At 35.0% G+C, this 25,970-nt stretch overlaps 2 protein-coding genes and 1 long non-coding RNA gene across 11 annotated transcripts in view; 2 read left to right on the forward strand and 1 right to left on the reverse strand.

The window, feature by feature from the left end:
- LOC109185596 (probable leucine-rich repeat receptor-like protein kinase At5g49770) overlaps nucleotides 1-16,058 on the forward strand; it is a 73,727-nt gene extending 57,669 nt beyond the window's left edge. The window contains exons 1-19 of one of the 6 annotated variants that reach the window (XM_019335531.1): nucleotides 5,020-5,241; nucleotides 7,825-7,945; nucleotides 8,028-8,099; nucleotides 8,477-8,551; nucleotides 8,644-8,715; nucleotides 8,990-9,151; nucleotides 9,252-9,326; nucleotides 9,533-9,604; nucleotides 9,699-9,770; nucleotides 9,899-9,967; nucleotides 10,140-10,214; nucleotides 11,093-11,164; nucleotides 11,290-11,421; nucleotides 11,597-12,072; nucleotides 12,150-12,296; nucleotides 12,397-12,530; nucleotides 14,832-15,051; nucleotides 15,170-15,405; nucleotides 15,518-16,058. In XM_019335531.1, coding sequence (XP_019191076.1) covers nucleotides 5,157-5,241; nucleotides 7,825-7,945; nucleotides 8,028-8,099; nucleotides 8,477-8,551; nucleotides 8,644-8,715; nucleotides 8,990-9,151; nucleotides 9,252-9,326; nucleotides 9,533-9,604; nucleotides 9,699-9,770; nucleotides 9,899-9,967; nucleotides 10,140-10,214; nucleotides 11,093-11,164; nucleotides 11,290-11,421; nucleotides 11,597-12,072; nucleotides 12,150-12,296; nucleotides 12,397-12,530; nucleotides 14,832-15,051; nucleotides 15,170-15,405; nucleotides 15,518-15,922 — 2,772 coding nt within the window. In that variant the 5' untranslated portion in view covers nucleotides 5,020-5,156 and the 3' untranslated portion in view covers nucleotides 15,923-16,058. Of the gene's footprint in view, nucleotides 1-5,019; nucleotides 5,242-7,524; nucleotides 7,702-7,824; nucleotides 7,946-8,011; nucleotides 8,100-8,476; nucleotides 8,552-8,643; nucleotides 8,716-8,989; nucleotides 9,152-9,251; nucleotides 9,327-9,532; nucleotides 9,605-9,698; nucleotides 9,771-9,898; nucleotides 9,968-10,139; nucleotides 10,215-11,092; nucleotides 11,165-11,289; nucleotides 11,422-11,596; nucleotides 12,073-12,149; nucleotides 12,297-12,396; nucleotides 12,531-14,831; nucleotides 15,052-15,169; nucleotides 15,406-15,517 lie in introns of those variants that run through there. The other 5 variants (XM_019335532.1, XM_019335534.1, XM_019335535.1 and 2 more) reach the window with 5 other exon arrangements.
- Nucleotides 899-24,648, reverse strand: LOC109185601. Its single transcript, XR_002054990.1, has 3 exons — nucleotides 24,557-24,648; nucleotides 9,546-9,551; nucleotides 899-909 (listed from the first exon to the last, which is right to left on the reverse strand). It is a non-coding gene; the product is annotated as an uncharacterized LOC109185601 (long non-coding RNA).
- The window catches only part of LOC109185597 (pentatricopeptide repeat-containing protein At2g20540), a 19,617-nt gene continuing 11,803 nt past the window's right edge, over nucleotides 18,157-25,970 (forward strand). For 2 of the 4 annotated variants that reach the window (XM_019335537.1, XM_019335538.1), the window contains exon 1: nucleotides 18,157-18,406. The gene's annotated coding sequence lies outside the window, so the exon portion shown is untranslated. Of the gene's footprint in view, nucleotides 18,407-20,378; nucleotides 20,383-23,255; nucleotides 23,264-25,970 lie in introns of all 4 variants that reach the window. The other 2 variants (XM_019335540.1, XM_019335539.1) reach the window with 2 other exon arrangements.

The raw sequence follows: 25,970 nt of genomic DNA on the forward strand, positions 1-25,970 counted from the left end.
TTCTTTTCTTAGAGTCGCAATGACTCGCTTTCTTTCTTTCTTTTCTTAGAGTCGCAATGACTCGCTTTTTGTACAAATGGAAGAGGTAGGAACTTCACCGTATCGTGAACGAACCTATCCGGGCACGGCGTCTAGCCGGCCTAATATTCATCTCGTCCACCGAACCACTCTCTTGGTTCTATGCTCAAACTCTATGGAATCAAGTATCGAACATTTAGCGTGCACACCCCCTGACCAGGATTCCAAGCCTGGCGGGCAGTTTCGAACCTCGTAACGTGGGAATACACCGCGTTACATTTACTGGGACCGCAATGTCCATAACTTTCATCTGAGAGGACATAGTCCAAACGGGTCCTCCAAACACAAGGTTTTCCTCACCATAGATATATATAGATATATCGCTCATGCATCTCATATATGCGACACTTAACTTATGCAAAAGACATGCACATACTTCTCAACTCATTCTCAAAGACAAGATAAAGATGCTCTACGTGGAATGAGATTTTTGAAAAATAATACGTAGGCTCACGTTGGCCACTTATGCACTTTTAAAACATGATTTACTTGGAATGCAATTTACTGTACAACATGCTTCAAATATATATATATATATATATATATATATATATATATATATATCACATTGAACTCTCAAGAACAAACAATCATACTAGTTGCAAAAGACATGCTCTGTACATTTCTATCATCAAATTAGGCGTCAAATTCCATTGATCATACAACACCATCTAGTCATGCTTTCTAATAAAACTTATTCACAAAGTGTTCATACTTCTCTATTTAATACTCAAATAGCATCAGGGGAATAAAAGAAAGCAATACCTAATACAGGGAACTTAAACAAATCATATTGTGAAGCAATTTCATCACTAAATCCATCATAACATGCTCATTTCTAATCCAAATCCGACGAAATCAAAGCCAAAACGTGCGTCAAGACGGCCCCGATGTACTGAGCCACAAGGGCCCGTGACACTTGGTCCAAAACAACACGTAGCTGAGCCACAAGGGCCCAGCCACTGCACAGAGATAACTCAGGGACCATGGGCGGGGCTCAGCATGGCCCGCCCCCTCAGGCCGTTAGATTGTGGGGCCTAGGCAACGGCCCTCTCCTAAGGACGTGCCCTAGGCCCAGCCGGCCACGGCTCTAGCCAACGGTCCCCTTGTTGGGCCGTTGGCTAGTGCCGTCACTTTATCTGGTGCACACTGTCTGTGCACCAGATGATCTTCTTTCATATGCAAATAAAGCTCAGACAATTCCAACTCATCCAAAACATTATCAACACATCATAGACAAGTAATAGATCACTTTCTAGCTCAAACAGATCAAAATCTAGCATTTCTACTCATTTCTACCTAAGAAACAAGGCTTCACAGAGCCAAAATCTTAAGTGGGAGTCCATGGGGTTATACCTTTGAAGCTTGCACTCCTATCTTGGATCTCTTCATCCTCCCAACTTAGCTAGCACCTCCTTCACCACCTAAACTCCCCAAACAAACCATACAAAGCTTAAGACTATAACCTCAGAGAATGGATGAAAGCTAGAAGGGAAATGGAAGGCTAGGATTGAATGGAGAAGGATGATGAAACTTACTGTGTTGTTCTTCTTTCTACTTGGAAGACAAAGCTTTGGTGAGGCAAAGAAAGAGATCAGGGAATCAATGAGGGAATAAGGTGAGTTTTATAGGGTGCAAAACCCTAGGATGATACTCAATGATTGGTGGAGGGCAAGATGGTAATTTGGTGGTTGTTCTAGAAATATCAGACAAGGAGGAAAAACTTTTGGTCCACCTTGCAACATGGACCATAGTCTAGAAAGGTGATTTTAAATAGTTTGGGGTCAAAATAGATTTTTCCATAGATGATTTCTAAACAAACACTTGGTTCAGATTTCTCCCGGTCTCACTTAGATTGGTTACTCAGTTTAAAACTGGGTAGACGAAGTACCCGAAAGTTTAGGATTTTGGAATTAAAATAAGTTCCGGTGTTGAATAAATTTAAAATGTAACTCAAAATAATTTATTCAAACACCAATTTATTTTTTTTTAAAAAAAAAATAATGGAGTGAAAACGGCTATTTTGGAATTTCTTAAAATTGGATTTATAAAATTAAATTTTGGGTTGTCACACCTCCGGCCACTATCTCTACGCCGACGACAGCTCATGATTCACCGGCGGTAGCCCCCGTAAAACCCCCTGTCGACCGGGAGTCGGGCTTCTTTGATGTTTTAGACTGGCCGGTGGGTCGTCGCTCGTCCCTCCGCGAGGTCGACTTCCTTCATGCCCGGCTTTTGGGCACACTTTGTTGAGGTCGATATAATCCACACACATCCTCCACGCAGGCAGCTTGGGTACTAACACCACGTTGGCCAGCCAGCTGGGATATTTAGCTTCTAGGATGTGCCCTGCAGCTAGTAAAGTGTCCACCTCCTGCTTCACAAAGTCTCGTAGGTCATTTGACAAATATCTCATTTTCTAGGTTATGGGCTTAAGACCGGGATCGACTCGTTGTTAAGAATAAGGCTCAACTCATTACAAAAGGCTACTGCCAGGAAGAAGGAATAGATTTTGATGAAACCTTCACTCCTGTAGCCAGATTGGAGGCCATTCGAATCTTTTTAGCCTTTGCAGCATACAAGGATTTCAAGGTATTCCAAATGGATGTTAAAAGTGTATTCCTCAATGGTCTACTTGAAGAAGAAGTATATGTGGAGCAACCTCTAGGTTTTCAAACGGAAATAGGTTTGTATAAAGTCTACAAGCTGAAAAACACCTTTTATGGATTGAAACAAGCGACAAGAACTTGGTATGACACTCTCTCGTGCTTCCTAGTCAATTGTGGAATTCACGAAGGGACAAGTCTTATACCAAACCAATGTGGAGTTTGTTAGTGTTTAATATTGTAAACTCTATTTTATGATTGGCTATATTATGGCAAATTAGATAAGACATTTTAGAAACTGAAGAAGACTCTGACAGAACAGATCCTACACCAGTCGTATTTTGGAAACTAGCTGGTGATCTTCATCGACTTTCCTTCAGGACCGGCGGAACAGTTACCATATTGAGGATTTTAGAAACCATGCTTGATGAAGTCAGAATTACCAAAACGGAGACATGGCATGCAAGTAATCTTTGTCTACAAGGAAACCCTAGAAGATTACTTGTCATTCAAGATTCAAAGATCCTATTTATAATAGAAGGATCTTGAAGCCTAGAGACTTTACACTATTCGAGAGGCTCCTTCTATGTGCAACTGAAAGTTTATTCTCCGAATCTTCTTCTTCTCAATACATTCATATTCAGAGCTAATGCGACTTATTGAGAAGACATTCTTCATAGTGCTGAATTGTGGACCGTACTCCATACAAATGTGGTGCAGTGGTGGATGAGTTAGTGAGACGGACAACTATAACGTGGATCTCCAAATGAGGGACTCTTTGGACTGCTGATTGCATGGATCTCTGCCTCAATAATCCTCTATAAGCTTCATCAGATTGGATACTTACCTTGTGAGGTATAGAACACATTGGGTTGAGATTGCGATCTCTTTGCCATCTGTATGATTGACTGGTTGAGATAGCGGATTGGACTCACTGATGGTGGCCCCCCAAACGTAGATACTATTGTATCGAACTTGGTAAACAATATCGTGTGCCTTTCGTGTTTGTTTGAGTTAATTTCCGTACTTCGTCTTATCTCTAGTTCACTAACTGTTCATCCACACCTATACTGGGTTAGCGATAAGACCGATACTTAAATATAGTTATACTGAATTATAATTAGACACACTATATACACGAATAAAGTAATTTCATGATGGTTAATCGAAATTGATTTCCGGTCAAATGGAAAACAAGTCCATTTTTTCGAAACATGACTTCCCCTTTTTTTGGGGAAATCATTTTCCGAAAAACCCAAAGTAACTTTTTTTCCTATTCTCCATCATCTTCGTTGGTTTTTGTTGGGAACCATATTGGTTCTCAACGGAAACCAGATTAACTGGTTTCCCAACGAAAACCATTTACTAGTTTCCGTTGAAAACCATAATCTTTTCTGGTTTTCGGCTACGGAAACCTGTTTTTTTTTTTTAATTAATTTATTTATTTATGAAACCATTGCTCTTTAAAAAAAAAAAAAAAAAAAAAAAAACCTTTTTAAAAATAATATTGATTTTTAATACAATTCTGCTCATTTTCTGTAAAATAATTCAAACACACTAACCTTAAGATAGTTTTCTGAAATGTAACCAAACAATAGAAAGAAAAATATTTTCTAAAAAATGACTCATTTTATGGAAAATATTTTTCAAATGTCATTTTCATAGTTTCCAAACACACCGTACCCTTAATGTAACATCTTTTGATTGATAACTAAATTCATTTTTTAATTAGTGATAGATCAGTCAATTCATGAATATCTAATAAATGAAAGTCACTAATTTATTACTATTTATTTTTACATCATTATTTGAACACACATCAAAATCAAAATATAATATAATATAATCTAAAAACATAATAAGTCTCAATCAAAGTTATACCCCTCATTTATGTCCATGTTTTTAATGCTAATCATTTTGTACATTGTGCTTTTAGAGTTGTATTATACAATTTTTTGGACAAAAATACCCTTACTCCGTTATAACTTCCGTTATCTTTTCCATTACTTTTACCATGCACATGCATCTACCATATCTTTTCTTATATTCTTTAATCTAAGTGAAATACAATTTATTTATTATATTAATCTAATATATAATGTTTTATAAATATTGTTATAATTAGTAAAAATTTGTTAACTATTTTTAAAAATATAAATATTGGGCATATGTTTTTACGCATCGCGCATAGAAAAGACTAGTAATATTAATAAGATTTAAATCAATTATTAAATAGTCAAACTTGTTCAAGTCAACTAATTTTTGGTTGATCAATCACTAACCAAACACCCAAAAATGTTGCAAAATGTCAACAAAAGATGCAGACATAATAACAAAAAGAAATTTGCCCTGCCAGATTGAAAGAGAGAGACTTTCAGGAATATGCAGCGCGTGTGAAATGCGAAGGAGGGATTGCCAAAAGCAAAACTTTTTTTTTTGCCACGAAAGCAGATCGATCGGAGTTGAGGAACAATGATCACCCCAAGAGTCTGGTTCCGTTTGTTGACCGTGTTCATACATATCTTGGTTGTAGCAGCATCCACGAATACAAGTGATCGTAAGTTGCTCACTCTCAAGTCTCATCTATATAATCAAAAGATGTTAGTTTAATCAGCCTGCTAAACTTCTGCTCTTAATTTACACAGCCAAAACTGGCCTGCCCCCACCCCTTAGTTTTCTGAAAAATCTCTCTTACTCTATTTTGACCTTACAGACATTTAGTTGGAAAAAAGGAAATTAGGAGGAAAACTCTACATATAACTAGGTTTTAATGTAACTCTATTTTTATTGGTTATACTATAACTACGACTATCTCTTGTATTTTATATATACACATGTTCATGCACTTTGTAGAAATGATTGATCAATAATAAAACTTTACCTATAATTTATTGTTTCTCGTAATTAAGGCATCTCCAACCCTTTTCTCTTTATCTCTCCATTTTGTAGATCCAATTCCTACGCATCAATGCATAATCTCCTTCCTTATTTTTTTTTCTCCCGAAAATGATAGATGGACTCCATAGGGTATAACTCCTAAGTGTTCAAATTTTATTAAAAAAAAAAAGGGATAAAAATTATCATCCATCCTCTTATATTAAACACTCAAAGCATGACCCGGAGTTGAAAATGGGACAGGTAAAATTGCTCTTTTTCTCCAATTCTTTTTCATTTTTTGTCACCTTTTTGTAGGCCTACACTCCACTCACTCACTCACTCACTCTCTCTCTCTCTCTCTCTCTCTATATATATATATATATATATATATATATATATATATATATATATATATTATTTTATTCACTTTTCTATAATTAATAATTTCACTTTTATAATTATAATTATAATTACAATTTTTTAAAAATAAATTTGAATAAGGAAATAAAATAGATTTTAATTATAAAATATAATTTCATAAACTAATCAAAATATAATTTCATAAATTAAAATTCGCATTCGAAATCATCTACGGAACAAATTAATATTTGAAAGCAAATACAAAATTTTAAATACTAAATATACCAACAATTAATACAATTACAAATTTTAAAAATAAATTAAAATCGAAAAATAAAAAATTAAAATTTAAAAATATAATACAAAATACGTGGCCACGCACTTGCTCCCACTATTGTAAAAATCGGTCTAGGCCCCCGCCTAACTTGGTTGACTCGGCCGCTTAATGCCTAACTCGATCTAGTTAACTCGTCTATTTCGATCGAGTTAACCCAGTGAGCTCGGCCTTACTAATTTTTTTTCATTATATATATATATGACATATATATACACCACACACATGCACTATTTTTATTTTTTTTAGTTAGCCCCGTAGGCACTAGCCTATATTGTCTAGGCTCTAGATATTTCTCTATTGTCGGATTAGTGCCAAGCAGTTATTGTAACCATGCTTAGTCCTGAAAGAATAATCCCTCCCGAGCAACCGAGTCTATTCTTTTAACAAACTAAATAATGGATAAAATCTCTATTCTATTCTATTCTTTATTATTAACATTCTTATTCATTCAAGATCAAGATCCATTACGGGAACCAAATATGCTGTTAGAGTTTTTGGTGTGGAATTGGGACTTCTTCTATAATTCATTATGAATATGTCATGATTCTAGAAGGTGAAACCCCATTGATGAAGGCTAATAGCAAGGAGAAAGATCAGGCAGGAAAGCAGTTTGCAGAAGACAGCTTTAAATCAAAAGTCAAGGACCAAAACGCTGTCGTTTTGGGTTAATTCGAATAAACAAGTCACTTATCTAAACGACGGCGTATGAAGGGGAGTCGTTGGAGCCGTTGCGGAGAAGAGCTAAACGTCGTCGTTTGAAGCTAGCCGTTGGAAGAAGTTGAAAACCTCCTCAACGACGCCGTTTGGATACAAACACAGTACAAAATGCTCAGCGTGAAAAGGGGAGTTGGTTAGGATATTTCTGATTTGTTCTGACTTGTTTTTGATATTTATTGTAAGGTTTTTGGTTTTTGGAGGATTATTATGCTTCTGGACATTTCTTTCGAAAGAGATAAACCCTAATCTATCTTCTTTACCTCCATTCTTCTTCCTCTTTAACTCCTTCTTTCCTTTATCCCCAAATTCTGTTCTGTGTTTTTTAGAGCTCATTTGCAGGTCTGTAACAGAATAGACTAGTTACTTTTTGAGTTTTTGCAGTATAATGTCCATGTGAATATGCGATTGTTGGATATTTTGATATGAGGGTTTTCAATTAGCAACCTCTTATTCTGTCTAGGTTTAGGGATGTCTAACGCTCTAGCATTATAACTTCTGTGACTTCTCAATCATTTCTCTGTGAATTAATTTCTAGGTCTAGGGATGTCTAACGCTCTAGCATTTAACCATGTCTTATTTGTGAATTTTAGTGTGTGTTTACTAATTGGGGTGAAATTATTATTTGAATGGAATCATGGATATTTCTACCCCGGTGAAAATTTCCAGTAATTTCAGTTATCAGATGCCATTATGCCAGTGGTATCGCACACTTTGAGTGCTATTGGAGTTGTGATTCTGTTTTTGCATTAAATCCTGTGTTTTCTGAGCTGGTTTCATAACTTTTTCTGTGAATTTTCCATTCTTTAATTCATTTTGATGTGAAGAAAAAAACTCCACTTTGATTTTCAGTTGCTGCTCTAAACTCTCTCAAGACTGAGTGGGAGAATGTACCACCCAATTGGGATGGTTCAGATCCTTGTGGGGACCACTGGGATGGGATTAAATGCTTTGATTCACATGTGGTTTCAATGTAAGAAAGTTCCCTTTTACCTCTTATGTATTAATTTAAGTCCAATAACATTAAGAGCTGATGCAGTTATTCATAATTGTAGAAAGTTATCAAGCATGAGTCTGAGTGGTCGGCTATCTGGAGGCATAGATGGGTTGTCATGGTTGAACACCTTGTAAGTCTTCCATTCTGATTTCTTGTATGTCCCTGCATTGTACTCCCTCTGTCCATTTTATATGTCGTACTTACTATTCATTGGTCAAACTAACTCTTTCTTCTTTGTTTATTTTCTTTAGTATTTTTTAGTTATTTTTAAATTTGATTTTTTGTGTTTAGTAGTACTTTTAGTGTAGTTTCTAAATATATAAATTTTGTATACTAATACTAAACTTAATTTTATGAAAAATTAAATTAAAAATAACTTCAGTCAAGCCTCGTTAACCGAACTAGATACATAAAATGGGACGGAGGGAGTAACTTATTATTATACAATTCTATTATGTTCTATCTGGAGACATAGATGAGTTGGTGAATATTAGATTCTTCGTGCAGGGATCTATCAAACAACATTGGTCTAAAAGGAACTTTACCATCTTCGATTGGAAAATTGAAGAAGCTTAGAATCTTGTAAGAAATTTGTCAAATAGGACTTAATACAGCTTCTATGCTTACAATTGATATGAAGTATGAAGTAATAGTTCTCTTGCTTCTTAATGCAGAATGTTAGTTGGTTGCAGTTTCTTTGGTCCAATTCCAGATTCAATTGGATCCCTGCAGCGGCTGGTTTATTTGTAAGAATATCAATAGAATTTTGAAGTATTTTAATGCAATATTTTAGCTCAAAGTTTATGAGTATGGGGTTCTTACTTCTTAATTGAATATTAGTTCAAAGGATCCTTTCATTTTCTCCAACACTACTAAGTATTGGGATCACATGTTTCATTATGTTTTTCATTGAGTTTTAAAATGATTTACATGTTTAATACTGTAGTTTTCTTGAACCCTATTCTCATTTAACTTTCTGAAAATTTATTTATTTATTTAATTTTTACTGCCTTTGTGCAGATCTCTGGCTTCTAACAGCTTCAATGGGTCAATCCCACATTCAATAGGAAACTTGTCTACGCTTTCATGGTTAGATTTGAGCGATAATGAACTTACTGGTACTATCCCAGTCTCTAATCACATGCAACCTGGTTTGGACCAGTTATTCAGTCTCGAACACTTGTAAGTCATCTCTTCAAAAACTTTATGATATAATAAGGTCTTTTGTCTTCCTCTTATCTTTGTAGTAATTATATTAAGGTTGGCTATACTTCTCATGCAGCCATTTAGCCAAGAATAAGCTCTCTGGCACCATCCTTCCGGAACTCTTCAATCATTTAGTGATGCTAAAACATGTGTAAGTATGTGCCAGATAAGCAAGACATTATTTTATATATGTTCTCAAAACTATATATGGTTTTTGTTACATCCAACTTGAATGTGAGTATTGGAGTGTTTATGAATGCATTTTAATTGAGGATACATACATACATGTGTTTGTGTGTGTATGTGTGTGTGTGTGTAGCACTATCATGAAGAATGTTGCTCTTTTGTCATGAGTAGGATTCTTGATCACAATCAACTGAGTGGTGAAATACCTCAAACTCTAGGACTTGTGCAGACTTTAGAAGTTGTGTGAGTATCTCTGCCTTAGCTGCAAATGCTATACTTGTGTATGTTTTCCTCAGCTTTTGACATTATTGTCCTCTGAATGGTTTGTTCAAAACAGAAGACTGGATTCAAATTTACTAAATGGATCTATTCCGGACAACCTTAACAACCTTATGAATTTACATGAGCTGTAAGCACATTGAGGAGAAAATTATGGATTTATTTGCATTTAGTCTTATTTTTGGTAACATGTAATTATGTTTCTTTGTTTCCTTTGGTTTTTGTTCCTTCTTTTTTTTTTTTTTTTTTTTTTTCCAGGTACTTGTCTATTAACATTCTGACAGGACCTACTCCCAACCTAACAGGGATGAATAACCTTTACTATTTGTAAGTTGTTTGGTCTTCCAACTCTCAATTTTGCAGCATCATTTGTAAAACAGAATTTTTTATTTAAAAAATGCTTATGAAAATAGAGGCTAAAGAAAATGCTTCCCTGTTTGTATGTGTTAATGCAACTAGATATTATTCTCTAAACCAGTTTGCTCCGCTGATTTTGCAGGGAACTGAGCAATAATAGTTTTAACGCCTCAGAGGTTCCACCATGGTTTTTAAGCCTTCTGTCGTTAACGACAATGTAGTCTCTCTGTCAGCAGTGTGTGTGTGACATGAAAAATACTCTCTTTTGCTCTTTCTATTCAAGTCATTAATTAGCATAGTTGAAAAAATCGCTAGGCACTCCTCGGGCGTTCGGGGGGCGCCTAATGCCTAGGGTGGCTAGGCGGTGATTAATTGGGCGCCTAGGCGCCCATGTATTTTTTTATTTTTTAAAAATTTGTTTAAATTTTTTAAGACTTGATAATTATAAACTATTTAATACTTTAATAGTTAATACTAAAATATTAAATATTAACCTAAAAAACATCTAGAGTTTGAACAATTTAGGATTATTTCTTTCACTCAAAACGATGTCGTTTTGTGTGAAATAACCCATTTAAAAAAGAAGGGAACAATAGCTAATCGACTGACTAGGCGACCTAGTCAGTGCCTTCAGCGCCTAGGCGGCCGCCTAGACCACCGATTATGGTGATACGCTAGGCGGCTGGCCGGCGCCTAGGCGCCGATTAATCGGTGCCTGGGCGGGATTTTTGTAACATGTTAATTAGGCATACTGCAGATATTCAATATATGATCTTTTTTTTGCTTGTACCCCTTTCTTTAATGAAAAAAAAAAAAAAAAAAAAAAAAGAAGAAGAAAAGATAAAAAGCTGAAGTTATAGGTCTTATCCAACTAAAATTCAGTATGTAATCCTCATCCAGATGAAGTGTGCAATATTGATTGAACATACCCATGTTCAATGTAGATTTGGATGAAGTAACAAAGTTTCATACCCTTTGCATTTTTTAATCAAATATTGTGTACGTTTTTGTACTACTTGTAAATTGGCTAGATATATGTGGCTGCAATCCTCTTTTGTGAATTGTAAGATGTATTTTTTAAATGCAATATGACAGATACATGGTGAACACAAATCTTAAAGGGTCAATCCCACCTGATGTCTTAAGCCTTCCTCAATTGGAGACAATGTAAGTGTCATTTTTGTTAAGAAAAAAGAATTTCATTTTTGAGAATTGAGATATGTGTCTCTGTGAAAAGCAATGATTTATTGGGTGATTATTCAGGAATCTGACATATTTTTTATTTTTAACAGAGTGTTATCCAACAACAATCTTTATGGAACATTGGACATAGGCAGCAACTACAACAAAAATTTGACCCTTGATTTGCAAAATAATTTCATCTCAGATTTTAAACAGGGAACTGGATATAATATGGAGATAATGTAAGAAAGAATATTAAATAGCTTGCTGATCTTTTCACTTTTTACCAACAAATTAAATTGTAGTTTTCAGATTGATCAATATTCAATATTGCTTACCATATTGTAAACCTTTGCTTTATAATCCCCGACTTCATTTTCATTTCCTTGGAAGGTAATATCTATTTACTTCTTGCAGGCTTAGTGGGAATCCCATTTGCAGGGGAAATAAAGCAACAGAGAAATATTGTTTTATCCAGAAGAACAACAATCCATTGTTGTCACTAAATTCCTGTTCTGCTGCCCAAGATTGTGATTCAGGCAAAATACGAAGTCCTACTTGCATGTGTTCATATCCTCAAACTGGAACTCTGCACTTCTTTTCCTATTCCTTCTCAAACTTTGAGAACTGGACTTATTATACAACCCTTGATGACTCTTTGATGTCTGCATTCCTATCCAGTGAATTACCTGTGGATTCAGTTTGTGTTACTGATCCAACCATTGATGTTTATTCATACCTCCAGTTCAGAGTGAAAGTCTGTCCTTTTAGGAAAGATACTTTCAACAGAACTGAAGTTTCGGATATCGGTTTCCTGTTAAACTATCAAGATTTCCCGCTTCAACAATATGGACCATACTTGTATATTGCTGATGATTATTGCTGTTTTGGAGGTAATAGACAAATACCAGAGCCACATTGTAATATTTCTAGTTTACTTGAATCTGAAATTTACTTTCCCTTATAACAGGAGTGAACAAGTCATCACATACCAGCATCATTGTTGGCGTCTCAGTAGGCGCTTCTGTTTTGTTCATGTTAATTGTATGTTCTGCAATCTATGCTTTTCTCCAGAGGTCAAGGGCAAAAAGAGCTACTAAAAAGAGCGACCCTTTTGGTAAAGATTAATTCTCAATCAAGGAAGACTTACTCTCTAGCTTGTAGACTTTTGGATCTTCATCTTTATTTTAACATGTCTACAACACACATACATGCAGCCTCTTGGGATGGTGATAAGAGTGGTAGCATTCCACAACTTAAAGGAGTAAGGTGGTTCTCATTTGAAATGATACGGAAATGCACAGACAACTTTTCAGATACCAATTGCATTGGATATGGGGGTTATGGGAAGGTACTGCAAATGCTCACTATTCCAAGCCTTAACCCTGGTCAGCTATATATACAGATTGCTTTTCTTGATTTTGTCCTTCCTTGCGAGGAATCCTGACATATATATTTAATTATATATGTTTCTTCACTAATTTAATGTTATCTCTGCTTTCCTATATACAAAAGTCCCTAGTTATGAAGGCATTCTAATGCATTGTAACTGGATTATTGACATTCTGTGAGTTATATATAATTTTAAGCTGAATATATATATATATATATATATATATATATATATATATATAGAAATGGGTTCCCGTGCTGTTGGCCTTCTTAGGTGCGGTTGTGCAGTTGCTTAGGTGCGTGGTTTGTGTGTTTAAGGTGCGTCAGTGTTGAAACTTAAGGTGCGTGGTTTTTCTTCTTAAGGTGTGTTGTTTTCCTTCTTAAGGTGCATGATTTGTATGTTTAAGGTGCGTCATTTTAGAACCTTAGGTGCGTCGTTTGTGTTCTTAAGGTGCATCTTTTTGAGTCAACTGCACAAGCACAACCGCACGGGAAGCTATACTCGCACCTGAACCCTTCCATATATATATATATATATATATATGAATGTGTTCAGGTGCGAACGGTGCTCCCAAAAGAGAACTCAGAACGCATGACATCCGTCCACGTGTTCAGATAGAAGTGCAAGTAAAATGTATTACAAGTGCAAGTAAAATGTATTACAGGTGCAAGTAAAATTTACACTAAGCATCAATACTAGTTGCACCTAACGTTATAATTAGTTGCACCTAACGTTATAACTAGTTGCATCTAACATTATAATTAGTTGCATCTAGGTGCACGAATGTTAATCAGGTAAATTAGTTGCACTTGTAAGTGATTTTATTTGCACATTTTACTTGCAAAGGTGCACCAGTTACTTACACTTATAACACATGTACTTGCACCAAAGTTTGAGTTATTTACGAAAATGCTACCGCGTCGTTTTTTTTAAATTACATCTGATTCGTTGATCTGTACACGTGGACAGTGGTAAATGGTTCTTATTCTCTCCTAGGCGCTTATTCTCAGTTCTCGTGTGGTTGTGCGGTTAAATTTGAGCCATTGATCTTGCTTAAATCAACGTCCATGATTACCAAAATTAAAAAGAAACGCAGTGGCAATTTGATAATTTTTGCATCTAGGTCAATTTTAAGGTGCGTGATTTTCTTTCTTACGGTGCATGGTTTTTGTGCTTAAGGTGCATGGGTTGTATGCAGGTGAGTAGTTGTTGAAACTTAAGGTGCGTGATTTTTGTGCTTTAAGATGCGTGATTTTTGTACTTATGGTGTGTGGTTTGTGTGCTTTAAGGTGAGTAGTTATTGAAGCTTAAGGTGCGTCAACTTGAAGCTTAAGGTGCGTGATTTGTATGCTTAAGTTGCGTGAGTTGTTGAAACTTAATGTGCGTCATTTTAAAACCTTAGGTGCGTGGTTTGTGTTCTTAAGGTGCGTGAGTTTTGTGCTTAAGGTGAGTAGTAGTTGAAACTTAAGGTGCGTCAACCGCACGGGAAGCTATACCTGCACCTGAACCCTTCCCCCCCCTTCTCTCTCTCTCTCTATCTATCTATCTATCTATATATATATATATATATATATATATATATATATATATATATATATATATATATATATATATATATATTTTGAATCAAATATGGCAGCCCCTCCAGGTGTGACGGTGCGGACAGATTTAGTCCACTCGATGAGCATGAAAATGGGAAAAAACGTGGTGACGTTTTTGTAATTTCTTGCAGAAAGTATATCCCTGTGGTGCATTAAGTGCTTGTATGTGGTGTGTTAAGTGCTTATATGTGGATCATTTAGTAGTGATCTATGGTGCACCACAAAGTGCAAGTTTGTGGTGCACATGAAAATGCTTGGCGGTACATTTGGACTCAAAGCACCATCAAGCATATCTAAATGTACCAGTCATTACAGGGAATTACCAGAATGCCGCTGTAACTTTTTTTCCCTTTTATTGATTTTGAGCCATTGATCTAAGCTCATCCAATGACCAGATCTGGACGCACTGTCGCACCTAGGGAGGTTGCCGCACTTGAACTCGGATATATATATATATATATATATATATATATATATATATATATATATATATATATCGTGTCGATTTAGACATGTGGACAACTGCAAGTGGTTCTTATTTCTCTCCGGGGCGCCCGTTCTCACCTGAGCGTGCCCATATATATATATATATATATATATATATATATATATATATATATATATGTTCAGACTTCAGACTCATGTGTATCATTGACAGGTCTATAGAGGACTTCTTGCCCCAGGGGAGTTAGTTGCCATCAAACGAGCTCAGCAGGGATCATTGCAGGGAGCATTAGAGTTCAAAACAGAAATTGAGCTTCTGTCCAGAATTCACCATAAGAATGTAGTCAACCTTGTGGGGTTCTGTTATGAGCAAGGTGAACAAATGCTTGTTTATGAGTACATTCCAAATGGTACTCTAAGGGAAAGCCTTTCAGGTAAATCAATTTTCTGATTCTTTAATGTACTTGAACATTGCATCTGTCTGTAATTTCAAGTGAAACAGAAGTGCTAAGTGGTGCTTATACTAAAAAGTGTGTGATAATGTGCATACAGGAAAGTCTGGTTTTCAATTAAATTGGACGAGGAGACTGAAAATAGCCCTTGATGCTGCCAGAGGGTTGGCTTATTTACACGAGCTCGCTGATCCTCCTATCATACACAGAGATGTTAAGTCCAGTAACATTTTGTTGGATGATAATTTGAATGCTGAAGTTGCAGATTTTGGCATTTCAAAACTTTTGGGAGATTCTGACAAGGGCCATGTCAGCACTCAAGTCAAAGGCACATTTGTGAGCATAACATAACCATCCACAAAAACTTTACAAAATAAAATTATATATGCATTCCCTAGTTAAAATATGCTTCAGATGATTCACATTTTTGAATTCTGTGTATGTTTAGGGATACCTCGACCCTGAATACTACATGACTCAGCAGCTAACAGATAGAAGCGATGTATACAGCTTCGGAGTGGTCCTGTTGGAGCTCATAACTGCAAAACCTCCTATAGAACGAGGAAACCATATAGTGAAAGTGGTGTCTGAAGCAATGGATGATCAAAGCAATAGTAGAAAACTTGATCAGGTGATAGATGTGATTCTCACACCTTGTACAAACCTTAAGGGCCTGCAGAAGTTTATGAACTTGGCCATGAGTTGTGTACGAGAATCTGCAGCGGAGAGGCCTTCAATGGGGGAGGTGGTGAGGGAGATTGAGAATATCATTCAGATGGCTGAGGAAGTACTATTCACTTCATCTTCTAGCTTTGATGGTATTGATGACAGTTGGAATAGTAACTTACTTTGACAAACACTATGAACACAAAATCACTTTAATACATTCTCACACCCACACACAAATTGCAATTACATTTGTAATATAAACTAAATGTTTGAAATTTATATAGTTAATGGTTGCTTGAGGCCAGTTTCAAGCATGTTAATTGTTGAGATTAACAAAAGTTTTTCAAGGAAAAAGTTTTCTTTAAATTTGAGAAGAAAAAAAAAAGACATTTCCATCCGTTTGATTCATGGAAAATTTTTTTTACAGGATTTTTTTATTTTATTTTTGAGGAAAAAGTTATTCAAAACGATGGTGTGATATTTTGTTTTTTATGAAAGTTGGAAATAAAGTATCACATGATTGGACAATTTTGTCCTTATTACTTTTATTATCATTATCATTGTGTAGTTATATTTTAGTCTTTACCATTTTAACCCAACCAAATAACGGAGTCAATATTTTCAATAATTTCTTTTTTACTAACCAAATAATGGAAACAATTTTTATAGTAAAGCCTAAAAGAATAAGAGTAACACTTGTGTGAGACTGAACCTTTGATTAATGAATTGGATCTTTAACCACATTAATCAAAGACCCGACTCATCTCACGGACAATCCGTGAGACGGTCTCAAACAAATTTTTGCCAAAGCATTAAAGTCTATAACTAAAAACTCCTAATTTTCTAACAAGACATTTGGTTAAATGTAGTTATAATTTAACTGCAACCTATATTTTTGTGAAACACAATTACATTGTTTGATTAAATGCAATTACAATTTTATAGAATTGTAATTTTCTCTATTTGTAGGATTGAAATTCATACAGCTCATTCTATGAATTCCAATTTTGTAATGAATAGAAAAGAAGAAAAAAAGTTATAACATTATCTTTGATGATGATTATTGTATTACTAGATTTTTACGCACATTGCGCGATTGAGATAATGTCCAATGTTTTTTTTTTTTAATTAAGTACTTTAAAGTATATCAATGCAAGATTATATTGGAATTGTTCATGCATAGATAATTGAATGTTAAATTTTCGTTTTTAAATAAGCAATTCTAAGTTTACAAATGCAAGATAATATAGTCAAGATTGATTATAATTGTCAATAAAATAAATGTATAAGTATGGTTGAAACTTGAAACCAAACCAAATATTGATGACAGTTGGAATAGTAACTTACTTTGACAAACACTATGAACACAAAATCACTTTAATACATTCTCACACCCACACACAAATTGCAATTACATTTGTAATATAAACTAAATGTTTGAAATTTATATAGTTAATGGTTTCTTGAGGCCAGTTTCAAGCATGTTTTTTTTTTAGATTAACAAAAGTTTTTCAAGGAAAAAGTTTTCCTTAAATTTGAGAAGAAAAAAAAAAAGACATTTCCATCCGTTTGGTTCATGGAAAACTTTTTCTACAAGATTTTTTTATTTTTATTTTTGAGGAAAAAGTTTTTCAAGACGAAGGTGTGATATTTTGTTTTTTTTTTTAAAGTTGGAAATAAAGTATCACATGATTGGACAATTTTACCCTTATTACTTTTATTATCATTATCATTGTGTAGTTATATTTTAGTCTTTACAATTCTAACCCAACCAAATAACGGAGTCAATATTCTCAATAATTTCTTTTCTACTAACTAAATAATGGAAACAATTTTTATAGTAAAGCGTAAAAGAATAAGTATGAATTGGATCTTTGACCACATTAATCAAAGATCCGACCCGTCTCACGGATTGTGACCTGTGAGACGGTCTCACACAAATTTTTGTCAAAGCATAAAAGTCTATAACTAAAAACTCTTAATTTTCTAACAAGACATTTGGTTAAATGTAGTTATAATTTAACTGCAACCTACATTTTTGCGAAGCACAATTACATTGTTTGATTAGATATAATTACAATTTTATAGAATTGTAATTGTAATTTTCTCTATTTGTAGGATTGAAATTCATACATCTCATCCTATAAATTCCAATTTTGTAATGAATAGAAAAGAAGAAAAAAAGTTATAGCATTATCTTTGATGATGATTATTGTATTATTATTCTTACCAAAGAATATTTTAATTTTTTCCTTTCAATTCCTATAAATTTTATTATTATCTAACAAATGTAATTTAAATTTTTATTTTATTTTCTTATATTCATTTCCATGAAATTAACATTATATTCTCCTAAGTCTCCGTCTGCACTCTGCGTACTGTGTTTGTGCCCTAAATCCTAAATGCTAAATTCCTAATTCCTTAATCATTAATGTCGTCCGCGACAACCGACAACCTAATTCTCTAATGCCGTCTGTGACGTACTCGGCGACGGTACTCGAACTCGGCTACGGCAAGCGGCGCAAGCCCAGGTCTCCTTTCTCCTTACTCCGTACTCGGCGTTCGACAGTAGGTGCTCCGGTCTCCCTTCTCTGTTCTCCCTTCTCGGCGTCTCCGGTCTCCCTTCTCCCTTCTCCATTCGGCAGACCGGCAGTAGCTCTAGCTCTAGGTAAACACTAAACAATATTTAGTAAGTATTTAGTAATTAGTTACTTATTATTATTGTTGTTGAGTAACTGATTTGTTGTTAAAATGTTACTATGTTAGTTATAATGTGATTAGTGTCTTACATGCTTAGTTGCTTACTGCTTACTGTGAGTCTGTGACTCTGTGAGCATCTGTATAACATTTTAAATTATGTTTTGAGTGTTTGGCTTCTTTTGGACTTTTGATCGATTGGAACTTGAAAACTTTGATTGTTGATTGTTGAGTATTGTCACTATTGTGTTGGAAACTTTGGAAGTTGAAACTTTGAAATTTGAATGTTGAATTTTGTGTTTGAACTTGGAAGAATTGGAACATTTTTAAATTTTTATGTACTAATTTAGTACTGTAATTTAGTAATTTTGTTTAATTGTGTAAATATTTGTGTAAAATTTAATGTACTAACTACAATTTTGTTTGATAATTGATATAAACCATATATTATTAATTTGCTATAAATTAGAATGTTAGATTATTATTGTAATCTAATTACAAAGCTACAAATTGTACAATTTGTAAGTGTAGTTGACTAATTTTGCATATTTGTTAATTTTAATAAATGATTTGAAAAAAAAATAGTACGAACTGGAGGACTGACCGCCAGACGACAAGTTGGGTTTCATAATCCCAACCTGTTTAGAAAACGGCCTGCCCGACCCGTTTTGGTAAACCCTGGTTGGGCCAGGATTGTACAATTTTGTAAGTGTAATTGACTAATTTTGTGTATTTGTTAATTTTAATAAATGATTTTTTTTAAAAAAATAGTACGGACTGGAGGGCTAGCCCATTAGCCCGCCAGACGACAGGTTGGGTTTCATAATCCCAACCTGTTTAGAAAATGACCTGCCCGACCTATTTTGGTAAAACACGGGCCGGGCCAGGATGGCCCAGCTCTACAGCCTCATGTCTACAGGCCGATAATGTGATCTCATTTGGTTTAACATTGGTCTTTTTCATTTCTTTGAGCAACCCAATGGCATTGTGAGCCCTTCCATGATTTGCAAGACCTCCCATGACAGGGAGTACACTGATTCTATAATTTTTTTTTCCAGTCATGCTAAATGTACAGCTTGGGGCCAAACTTCCAATATAGCATTTGTCTACAATATTTGGGCCTAAGGGAGAAATTTTTAGTATGCTTCAGCCTAGCCCATGAAGAGAACTTTTTCAAAAGTTCATAACAATTTTGCAAATAGATCGCGGCAAATTATGCCCTGGACCCGTGTCCACAGTGAACTGTGGACACGGACCCAAAACGACGTCGTTTTTCAAAAAAAATGCGTCATTTAGTTAAAAAAAAAAAACCGCGCGCATTTTGTCGTTAACGGCATTAACGGCGTTATTTTTTTTTTTTTTTTGGATTATGAATGTACAGTTATGCCGTTATGAATGTACAGTTATGCAATTATGAAATTATGATCACAGAGCTTTAACATTATGAACTTACAATTATGAACATATATAGTGATAAAATTATGACCATGGAGCTTTAAAATTGTGAATATAGAGCTTCGAAGATTATGAATGTACAGTTATGGAGTTATAAATCTACAGTTATGGAGTTATGAATCTACAGTTATGAGATTATGAATCTACAGTTATGGAATTATGAATGTACAGTTATTGATCGAATTATGAACAAAGAGCTCTAACATTATGAACTTACAATTATGAACATATAGTGATAAAATTATGAACATAGAGCTCTAAAATTGTGAACATAGAGCTTCGAAAATTATGAATGTACAATTATGGAGTTATGAATGTACAGTTATGGAGTTATGAATGTACAGTTATAGATTTATAAACATACAATTATGGAGTTATGAATGTACAGTTATTAATAATATAGTAATAAAATTATAAACATATAATCCTATAACGAAGCCGTCTGAAATTTTTTTTTAAAAAAAAAAGGAAATATCAGTGCCTAACAGCACTGTTACCTGTGTCCAGCAAGCATGCTGGACACAGGTCCAACGCATAACGACTAATAGATCGCGCTACTACAGAGTTGACGTTGTATGCCTATAAAATAAAGAAAAAGAAATAAAATACTACTCCGTATATGACATCAGTTAAATGTAGGCATGTGCACAGTTCGGGTTCGGACGGTTCGGGTGTCGGACTAGTCCACCCGTTCGGATTTCGGTTTTCTAAATTAATATCCTATCCGACTTTTTTTTGTACTATACTCCATTCGGGTTAAGTTGGTTCGGATATCGGACGGTTCGGATGTAACTTCGGGTTTGTTCGGATTTCATATTCAACAATTTTTTTAAAAAAAAAAACTAAGTAAAATTTCATATCATGGATTTCAAACTGTCAAACAGTCAAACTGTCAAAGTACTTACTTAGTTAGTTACAACTACTTAGTACTTACAAATGACAAAAATACAAAATGATAAACAAAGTCATTGAATCATCAATCATGATAAACTGATAACAAAAAATAAGCATAATGTATTATCTATTCAGCAATTGAGCATTCAGCAAACTGCAACTGCACCAATCAACATCTTCCTGTGAACAAAAATACAATAATCATAATGTATTGTCTATTCAGCCTTCAGCAGTTCAGCTTTCTTGATCTTCCTGTACAAGTTAAATATAACATATTAAATACTTTGGGGATTGGGGCTGTTGGGCAGAAAAATTTAACTATGGAAGGCTCAGATTGCTATGTTTTCATGTCAAAGTAAGATTATGGGCAAATTGCTACTTTTAGTATTGGAATGCAATTATGCAAACCAAAACTAATGAGCAACATACCATCCCAAAACCATTTCAGACAATGGTGGAAGCATCATCATAGCCAAATCAGTAAAGACTAAAGAGAAATAACATACTGATTACTGAGCACTTGAGATTTGAGAATAAGGGACTAAGGTAGAGTGACTGTTATTACCAGATGTCCAGATGAGAATCATGAGATGACATTCATATAGGCAGTAAGGCTATACTGCTGGGGTCATACACTCATACTTATCATAGGCAGCAACAAATCCAACAATTGAATTGTTAGTTAATTACCAAGCCATTAATCCATAGGCAGCAACAAATCCAACAATTGGAATTAAAATCAAAAGTAAGTGTAAATAAAACATTACAGGAATGGTAGGAAGGGGAAAACCAGCAGCACCAGATCCTGTGGTACCAAATCGACTTACTCCAGTAGCCAAATCTGCAAAGTGCAAAGTGCAAAGTTAGAATTTTAATTTGAAATGCAAAGTTAAAGATTTAAAAAACAGAATGTAACATTTAAAGAAATTACCTTGTTCAAGCTTTTCAACATCATCAATATTTTCCTCAACCTTAACTGGTTGATTTGGTAACCTCATCCAGTCTTGTGCACATACTAAGGCCTCCACAATTTTAGGAGTTAAAGAACTCCTAAATGCATCTAAAACCCTCCCACTAGTACTAAATGTACTTTCTGAGGCAACAGTGGAAATAGGAACTGCTAGGATATCCCTTGCCATTTTGGAGAGAGTAGGAAACCTCTCACTATTTAGCTTCCACCACCTAAGGATATCAAAGTCAGGAGTGTCCTCCACAATTTTTTCACTTAAATAAACCTGAAGTTCTGTTTCTTTATAGCTTCCACTAGCCTCCAATTTTTGCCTTTTTAGTTTGTTCTTTAACATATTTTGAGGTCTACCAATTGTGGCATGAGACTGGACAGGAGGCACATCTGGTTGGCTACCAGAAGATGAATCAGAAGATGATTGTTGCACATTGACAGAGTAGGTTGCTGCATAGTCACCAAACAATTCTACCATGGCAGCTTGGACATTCTCTAAACACTTCTTCCCATTCTCTTTACCATACAGTTCCTCAAACTGGTATGGCATATATTCCAACTTATCTCTTGGGTCCAAGATATTTGCAAAGAAGATCAAGGAATTCATTTTTTCAGGATCTCCCCAATACTTTTCAAATTTATTTTTCATTTGGGATCCCATAACCTAAGAAAACATTGAATTAAATACAAACAACCATACACAAAATCATAAATAATCAGATTAACCACTGAAAATGATAAAAATATAAAATTATTACCTCTGTAGCACTACCAGCAACAATCATGCTACTCAACATGCAACTCAAATCAGATATCTCACTGAAGAAACTGTTAGAGGTGACATATAGAGAACCAGAGATTCTAATTGTCATCTCATAAAACCCTTTCAACAGAACTACCAAGCATTCAACAGAAGTCCAGTCAAGAAAAGAAGGGACAGAATCACCCAGATCAGCAACAAATGAGGGCTCATTCAATGAATATGCATCAAACATAGCCTTGTATTGTATGGCAGTGCTAAGCATCATGTAGGTGCTGTTCCATCTTGTTGGAACATCTAGTTGTAAAGAACTTTTGACTTCCACCCCAAGCAGTTCTGCAAGATCTCTGAATTTTTTGAGTCTTGCAGGTGAGTTCCTCATCCATCTAACAGAATCCCTCACCTTCTTAATAGAACTATCTGCAAACCTTAACCCATCCTGGACCACCAAGTTTAAAATGTGGGCTATGCACCTCATGTGAATGTACTTACTCCTAACAGTGGTTGCACCCCATGACAACAATTTGGACTTAAAAAAACTAATAGCAGTATCATTGGAAGAAGCATTATCAACAGTGACAGAAAAAACATCCCTAATCCCCCAGTCAATCAAACAACTCTCTAATGCCTTGGCTATATGCTCACCCTTGTGAGAAGAAATAGGGACAAAGGATATGATTTTCTTATTCAGCTTCCACTGATCATCTATGAAATGGGCTGTAATGCACATATAATTGATCCTCTGCACAGAGGTCCAGGTATCAGTTGTCAAACTGACCCTTTGAGTGTTAAGTCTAAACAGCTTCTTGAGGTTTAATCTTTCATCAAGGTAAATTTGGTAAATGTCCCTTGAAATTGTCCACCTAGAAGGTATACAAAATCTATGGCAAGCAACCAAAATAAACCTTTTAAAACCTTGCCCCTCCACAAACCTAAATGGAAGCTCATCAATAATTATCATCTCACATAATGCCCTCCTAATGGCTTCCTGATTGAAAATCCAAGTCCCTAACTCCCCAACAACCCCTTCAGAACCCCCACCCCCTTGAGTATCAAATGTTGTCATAGCAGTGAAAGTAAGCAGTGACTGCCTAATCTCCTTAGAATGTGGATTTTTTAGACAAGCCAACATATGATTTCTTAAAGAGGTAGTATCATGCTTTTTACTCTCACAGTGATAGACTTTAGCACAGTATATACATTTCCCCTTTACTACTTTGTTTTCAGAATCATATATCTTTTCAAAATGTTCCCAGACCTTAGATCTAGACTCCACATTCTTCCTCTTCTGTGCAGGAACAGCAGGATTAACCTCAGGCTGCTGAGGAGCATTTGTCTCAGTGCCTTGGGTTACTCCTCCAGGCCCCTCCTCAGTTGAGGGTGGAAGTCCAGATTGAGTCATTTGAGTGGCACTTTCCATCTACAAAGATGGGTACCAGTTTTCACTTTTCAGTTTGTGTGAGTGTGACATAACACATTAACACTAAAACTACCACATAAATTACATAATAAACAATTAAACATACAAAGATATCCAGAATCAGACACATGGACATAGTAGTTTGTGTCATCATTTTTCCAGATTTAACAATTAGCAATTAAGGGTCATACATCCATAAACTGATAGACATAATAACATATACAATTATACAAACAAATCCAGATTCAGGAACTCAGTCCAGATCATCATTATCTGGATTTGAGTTAAGGGCTTCCACCAATAAATGGAAATTCACACACTGGAGATTTCACATTTTAGCCTTTAACTCGGATTGGTAGATTACAAATTTGCATGGAATAAAATTCAGATTTCACAAAATCAACACTTAGAAATTAGTTTGTAAAAGGCTTCCACCAACAAATAGCATAATATATGAATATATCACCAAATATTCATCACAGACTCATTGTAGAAAAGACAGAACACAATACATCTCAGTATCTCACATAAATGAAGATATATAAAACTAGGGTTTTCGATTTCACACTGCTTTCTCAAAATATTCACCACATATCATCATAATGATATAATATAACACAAAGTCACAAACATTTTCTTAATATAAACTAGGGTTTACGATTTACTTGATTTCTCCCAAATAATCCCCGGAGAACAAGGGCTTCTAATCACCAGTTCACCACGGCTTCCACCACTTAGACTCTCAGAGAGACAGAGACAGAGAGTAAGAGATTAGAGATTAGAGATTGCAACGCTTCGATTCTGAGAACCCTGAGATTAGACAATAGAGATTAAGAGATTAGAGATTTAGAGATTACAGATTAGAGAGTAAGACTGTAAGAGATTAGAGATTAGAGAAATAGAGACTAAGATATTAGAGATTAAGAGATTAGAGATTTACCTTACGGATTTACAGAATCAGAGATGACTGATGAGTCTTGAGAGAACTGAGACTCTGAGAGACTGAGAGTCTGAGACTCTGAGTCTCTGAGAGAGTGAGACTCTGAGAGTCTGAGAGACTGAGAGAGTGAGAGTCTGAGAGAGTTGAGAGTCGAGAGAATGAGAGATGCGATCTCAGATCTCAAACCCTAGGTTAGCTGCGCAGATGAGATAATGAAGACCAAGTGTTGGAAGGAATATATATATACATTGATGGAACGTCGCCGTTTAATACAAAGCCTTAGGGAACCCTAGCATAGTTCGGGTATTCGGACGGGTCGGTTGGCAAAATTGTATACCCCACCCGAACCTTCTAAACCGACGCCGTATTGCATGGCGGATCGGGTAATGAGAGTCGGGTTCGGGTCATTCCGGGTTGGTCTCTCTCGGTCGTCGGGTCGGTCGGTTTGAACGGGTGGGTCGGGTTGTGCACAGGCCTAGTTAAATGAATAACTGACATCGTATTTAATTCTTTATTATTATTATTACTAGTATTTGCACCCGTGCGATGCACGGAATGAATATGTTGTAATATATTAAGAATATATGAATCGATAAATAATTATTTAAATTAGAACGTCAAATATTATATAGTGCACTTAAAGATATGATTTGAATCGTTTATATATTTTGATGTTATCATTGCTTGAATTTGTGCAAATAATTGCTCAAATTAATAGCTAATGTCTAGATGTACGGATGCGGTCCTATAATTTTGAAGATTTTATTTATCATTGTTTAGTATTTTCATACATTAGGTAAATGTGCTTGTTCTCTAACAACTCAGTTATAGAAATGAATTGCTATCCATATTCATTTGTATGGAAGATATATATATATATATATATTGTCTAGATATATAGCAATTTTTTTCATTTAAAAAAAATAATATTATCGATTATATTTACACATTATTGAAACCTCTTTGTAGACGACATTGGTAGTGACAACACAATCTTGTTCATCTTCGTCTAGAGCTAACATCTTCTCCATCAGGACGGCTTACTTGGGTGAAAATATATAATGGTAGAATATCACTCAATTAGTTATCCTTTTATATTTTCAGT

This window comes from Ipomoea nil, unplaced genomic scaffold (genome assembly GCF_001879475.1).
Source record: "Ipomoea nil cultivar Tokyo-kokei standard unplaced genomic scaffold, Asagao_1.1 scaffold1334, whole genome shotgun sequence".
Classification (NCBI taxonomy): domain Eukaryota; kingdom Viridiplantae; phylum Streptophyta; class Magnoliopsida; order Solanales; family Convolvulaceae; genus Ipomoea; species Ipomoea nil.